At 36.8% G+C, this 6,259-nt stretch overlaps 1 protein-coding gene across 2 annotated transcripts in view; it reads right to left on the bottom strand.

Annotated features, from left to right (window-relative positions):
• Positions 1–1,396: 1,396 nt before the first annotated feature.
• PARP4 (poly(ADP-ribose) polymerase family member 4) overlaps positions 1,397–6,259 on the bottom strand; it is a 54,303-nt gene continuing 49,440 nt past the window's right edge. For both annotated transcript variants that reach the window (XM_087894664.1, XM_034409862.3), the window contains 4 exons: positions 6,010–6,084; positions 5,349–5,451; positions 3,886–4,015; positions 1,397–2,380 (listed from right to left, as the gene is read on the bottom strand). In XM_087894664.1, coding sequence (XP_087750790.1) covers positions 2,251–2,380; positions 3,886–4,015; positions 5,349–5,451; positions 6,010–6,084 — 438 coding nt within the window. In that variant the 3' untranslated portion in view covers positions 1,397–2,250. The remainder of the gene's footprint in view (positions 2,381–3,885; positions 4,016–5,348; positions 5,452–6,009; positions 6,085–6,259) is intronic.

Here is a 6,259-nt window from a genome sequence, read left to right as displayed (position 1 = left end):
CAATTAAAAAACGCGAGGGGAAAAGAGGCGGGGCAAGCCACCTTTGAGTTTTGCATGGAGCGGCCGTGGGCTCTTTCGGCAGCTTTTTTTTAAATCCCGATCTAGTTTATAGCCTGTGATTTTCTATCCGAGTAGCGAGTCTGGATTTTTCCAGATCTGCTGCAACACACAAGAACGGCATGCCTTGAATTTTCGGTTGCCGAGGGCTTTACGGCACACTTTTTTCCCCAGGGGAATTTCCCACTTATACAGGTAGTCCTTGACTTGCAACAGTTCGTTTAGTGACTGTTCAAGGTTTAAAGGCACTAAAAAAAGTGACTTAGGACCGTTTTCTAGAGTTACCACCTTTGTGCCATCCCCATGATCATGTGATCAAAATTCAGAAGCTTGGCAACTGCTTCATATTTATGACGGTTGCAGTGTCCTAATCACTTTTTGCCACCAAAAAGATAAGCAGTCAATAGGGAAGCCAGATTCACTTAAAACCGGGTTGCTAACTAATCAACTGCAAAAAAGCTGGTAAAATGGGGCAACTTCAGAAATGTCTCATTTAACAACAGAAATTTTGGGCTCAATTGTGGTCGTAAATTGAGGACTACCTGTACTGAAGTCTATCTGCATCTGAATGAGGAAGAAGTGTGCTCTCAAAAAGTTGAATTTAGCTGCAAGCTGGAGTAGAATGCCACCTTCTGATCAGGGAAATTGGCCAACCCCGCTCTAAAATAATATATTGTATTGCTTGTAAAAAATATGTTTTGAATTCCAAATTCACATGTCATGGGGCCAAATAATTTGAGGGATTCCGCCCCCCCCCCAATCTAATTTACCTGTCTCATCAGGTCTGCTAGGAAGGGCACATTGCAGATTCAGTTCACAAGGGCCCAGGAGGAGATCTTTTGCTCCTCCTTTGGAATTTTATCTCCTGACTCTGAAAACATGGTTTTGCCATCTGGGTGCAGATCCTGTCATGTGGGTACAGCCTGCCAAGTGGTTGCATTGCTGGGAAATTTGAGTGTACTCTGTCACAGATTATTTTAAATGTTTTAAATGATTATGTTTTTGGTTATTTTGTTGTATTGTTTTGGGTTTTTTTTTAAACTTAGTATATTAGCCAAGGTGACGTGAGTTGAGTGACTAGATAAATTTGCCAAATAATTACTTTTTCTAAAATTTAGACTGCTGAAAATTAGTTTTAAGTTCCCTTACTGGATATTTTTCTCATTTGCATTTTGTTGCTTTTCTATGCTTCAGTCGTCCCTTAAATATAAATGAACATAAGAATGGGCAAGTCTTCAATAATTTCTTTTTCAATTATATCAATCACTTGATTTTTATGAAATCACTTGTCCTTAATAGAAATCAAAATTTCCAAACTTTTTAAACAAAGCAAGCAGTATTTCTGAAAACTAAACAAAATAATTTATTTAGAGGGTGAGAGGAAGAAGAAAAATAGTGTTCTTTAGATAGTGTTTCTAGAATACATGCATATTATTTATACAAGTATATTCTTGACTGCTCGTATAAAACCAGACATATCATTAGAAGCCAAAATCACAAGATGATGTCTGATTTACTTTGGCCATGTCATGCATGAAATTCATTGGAAAAGTCAATGATGCTAGGAATGGTTAATGAAATAAGAAGGGGCAAGCAAAGAACATGTTGGCTTGCTAACATAAGAAATGATACAAAGCAATAGCACTTAGACTTATATACCGCTTCACAGTGCTTTACAGCCCTCTCTAAGCGGTTTACGGAGTCAGCATATTGCCCCCAAAAATCTGGGTCCTCATTTTACCCACCTTGGAAGGATAGAAGGCTGAGTCAACCTTGAGCCTGGTGAGATTCGATCTGCCAAATTTCTGGCAGCCAGTGATGAGCAGAAGTAGCCTGCAGTACTGCACTCTAATCATTGCGCTACCGTGGCTCTTAGTCTTTATCTTAGTCAAAGATAAACATCCAACAACTGAAAGAAGCTGTGCTTGACAGGGCAACGTGTAGAGCATGTGCCTATAAAATCAGTGACTGATGTTAAAATAATATTCTTGATTACACCCTGGACATATAATGAAATATATAAAGATAACAAAAAGTACCAAGTTGAATATCAGCATAATTATAATCTTAAATAAGGAAATCAATGATAGTGTGCTTTTATTATGAGTCATGTTCATCAATAAGAGAAGAACAAACTTAGTAGTGTTCAATTATTAAGAGAAGGAGAAGCATGAAGTATGTTGTGTTCATTCCTTAAATACCCAGGAGCTTTTTAGTGGCATCATCCCAGTCTTTTCCAAGCTGAAGACTCTGGCAAATACCTGGAAATTCACGGTTAGTTTTGTTTGCCCACTCAATTGCTTTCCTTACTGGATTAAGTGCCCTGTAAACAGTGGTGAAAGAAAGAAAAATAGGTAAGAACAGTCATTGCAAAACAGCAACAGCAAAACGGACTACTGTATATTTATTCAATTACTCCAATCTAGAATACAGGTAGTCCTCGACTTATGACCACAATTGAGCCCTAAATGTCCATTGCTAAGCAAGCCAGTTGTCAAGTGAATTTTTGCCCCATCTTACCACCTTTCTTAACAACCACAGTTGTTAAGTTAAATAACATGGTTGTTAAATTAATTTGGCTTCCTTATTGACTTTGCTTGTCAGAAGGTTGCAAAAGGTGATCATATGACTCTGGGGCATTGCAACTGTCATAAATACATGCCAGTTGCCAAGCGGCCGAATTTTGATCACGTGACCTCGGGGATGCTGCAATGGTTGTAAATGTGAAAAATGGTCATAAGTCACCTTTTTTGTGTGCCATTGTAAATTTAGTCACTAAATGAATGGTTGATAAGTCGAAGACCACCTGTAATGAAAAGCATGATGTGCAGATTGTATTATAAATTATTCTGAGGCTTGTATGTCTCCAAACAGGATTCACATTTAAATCAAAGTATAGAAATGCCCAGCATAGTGGATACAGAACATTTTAGGATCCAATTTCAATGCTTTTAACATTTGAAGGATTGATTGATTTAGAACTAGTTTATCTGAAAAACCACTTTCTACCTATCAGCTCGTATTGGAATAGCTAAATTTTGCAGGCTAATAGGCACTCTTGGATTTTAAGAATTGGCTGTTATTTGGGGGCGCGGAACAGGTTATGCAGGAGTATCTGTTCACAGACTAGCAGCCACACTGATCATAATCAATCACATAACATTACCAGAAAGGTAACTGATAACAGTTGCTTCATGCCACTTTCTTCTGGTCCACATCAGTGGTGGGTTGCCCCCGGTTTGCACCGGTTCTATAGAACCGGTAGTAAAACCGGTGGGAGGCTCCACCCACTGACCCCGACGTCATCAAAACGCTTCTGCGCATGCGAAGAGCGCATCTGCTCGCTTGTGCAGCTCCACTGTGAACTGGTAGTAAAGGTAAGTAGAACCCACCCCTGGCCCACATGAATGCCATCTACTACCCCAGCTGATCTTTGTCTTTTTCTTGAAAGGTAAACACACTTGCAAACAAAGCTTTAGGCTGCAGCAACCAACTGTTGATTTCTTAAAATGCCCAATGGCCATCAAAGGAGTTGTGAGATTTTCTCAGACAGAAAAATGCCACCGCAGATTAGGCCTTTCATCTGTACACTGCCAGCTTCCTACTCTTTATATAATAATAATGTAGTGGAGCAGAGAACTTGGTGCCAAAGGAGGGATTTCTTAAAATACCTCAGTTTTTAAATTTAGGGGAGATTATGAATTTAGTGGTCATTTTTATATTGCTTTTGAATTGATAATTTTTTCTTACAGGAGCTACAAATGAATGGTATCACTCATATTTCTAAAACAGCCTGAATGTTATTTTGTGTTTTGTTCTCAAGTATACCATGATGGAGGAGAGTCTTTCAATTTCATTAGAGATTTAAAGATAAGACCTTCCAGTTGTTTGAAATATATAGCCTGGAGCACTAGAAGGGTAGCAATCAGCTGCAACAGTTTCTCTTTTCCTTTTGGACCTAGAGGGGAAAAAAATGAAACAATGGAGTTATGTCTGTAGAGATTCTCAGTCATGTTTTTTTTTCAGGAGGCAACTGGACTTCGTTTTTTCTTTTGTCTTCAACGACCCACTAAAAGGATGCAGATTACCAGCTGTCCGCAAGGAATATAAATCCTTCCATTCCCCACTATCCTGTCAGAGCTGAAGAAGCTTCTTGGATTAGAAGAGAAACGTCTTCAAAAGAAAAAACAAGAAAGTCCAGTTGCCTCCTGAAAAATGCACCTTTGGGACAATGGAGTTGTGCGTGTTTCATTTTAAACAGTTACTTCTTGATCACACTTGTTAACATAGCTTTATCTGAATCTTGAATATCCAAAGATTTTGATTATATACATCCCTCACTCTCTGTAGATATAAAAAGGAAAATATACCCTTAAATAAAGTTTGGCTCTGGATAACTACATGGACACCTCTACGATTTTCTTAGCAACCATACAGAAGCGGTTTGCCATCTTTCAATGCTAAGGGCGTCCCACTGAAATACCACCTCTGTGCTAAGACCAAATCAAGCGTACCCTCATCTTGTTGACGTTATTTTAAGAACAGGTGAAAATACCTCTATAAGCCAGAAGTTCAAATTATGAAAAAAAGAATCATCATTTTAGAAGACATGAAATTTAAGTACACAGCCTCAATTTAATGCAGGATTTTCAACAATCTATATAAAGTAAAAGAATGGCAATGCATTTTTTGTATTCTGATAACTTTTACAATTCTTAGTATACTGACATGCAGTTATTACTCCATATCTCTGCAAAGATGTAATACTGACAATTATTAATCTGGCCTGGAATAGATTTTTTTAAAAAAATTAAAGATTTATCGTAAAAATAGATGTGGAGGCTTTTTTCAAACTAAATTCATTACCCATCATTATTGTTTTTAGTTATTCAGTCATTAAACCGTGTCTGATCTTTGTGACCTCATGGACCATAACTTGCCAGCCCCCCTGTTTTCCATTGTCTCCTGGAGTCTGCCCAAACTCATAGTTAGATGACACTATCTAACCATCTCATCATCTGCCGTCCCCTTCTCCTTTTGCCTTCAATCTTTCCTGTCATCAGGGTCTTTTCCAATGAGTCCATTGTAAGTATTACAGTTTCAATCCAGAGCAAATTAACTGTCCATTGCAAACTTTGGACCATAGCTAACTTTTCACACTAGAAAGAAGTATTAATTGATATCAAATTTGACAAGTAATCCTGTCTTCTCAGAGAATCTGAATAGCCTATTTTTCCTGGATATATTGGAAAGTACAGGTATATGATTAAAATGATTGAAAATGTCCTTACCAAGTGACTGAATTCCATTTTTTGCAAGTGAAACATTAATTAAATGATGCACATCAAGATCTAAAAACATCCCAAGCTCAGAGGTAAGTTGCCAAAATCCATCCTATATAAAATAAAATACGATTCTCAAAATTTGAAAGAATTGTACTTATATTTTTATAAAACAAAGTTACAATATTTTTATCCTTTTTGTGATACAATCTTACAACTAAATAAGGAAACTTGATCCAAATGGATGCTCTACAAAATGAGGCATCTTTCGCCACTGAACACCATTTAAATCATAATAATACGGGAGACATTCAAAATTCATTCCTTTTTGTGATTTCTGCTTTAAAAATATCAGTTAAATCATTTTAAAATCTGCATATCCTAATGATAATAGGAGATCCCCTTCTCACTAAGCAAGAAAAATGGGAAATAATCCAGTAATTCAAAGTTCCTAGAGAAAAGAAATGGAATTTCATGTGCATATACATAGACATGGAGAAAGTATAAAAACAACCAAATTAAAATTTAAAACATAACTTCCCATGTCCCGACTTTTTTATCATTACAATTTGATAAAATAGGCTAGACTTGGAAATTGAACCAAATGTAAACATATATATGCTTATTCAAAACTGAACCCTATTTTTTTTCCTTAAATACAAAGTAGTACCTGATTTTGAAGCTTGAAGAGCTGAGGCCAATCAACAGAACTTAAGGGTACCTTAAATGATCTGGGAACTGTATCCTGCAAATTCATAGGAAGGTAGAAAGTCAAAGTATGCAACGGAAGAGGATTAAAAACACAAACAATTTTGTGTTTAACACAAACAATTTTACAGAATAATCTTCAAGTGATCAGAGGAATATACATAATTTGCTAACTTCTTTATACCATTAAAGCAGGGGTGTCAAACTGGTGG

Source organism: Pantherophis guttatus, chromosome 5 (genome assembly GCF_059756535.1).
Source record: "Pantherophis guttatus breed Tessera chromosome 5, ASM5975653v1, whole genome shotgun sequence".
Classification (NCBI taxonomy): Eukaryota; Metazoa; Chordata; class Lepidosauria; order Squamata; family Colubridae; genus Pantherophis; species Pantherophis guttatus.
This window is presented reverse-complemented; position numbering and strand designations above follow the sequence as displayed.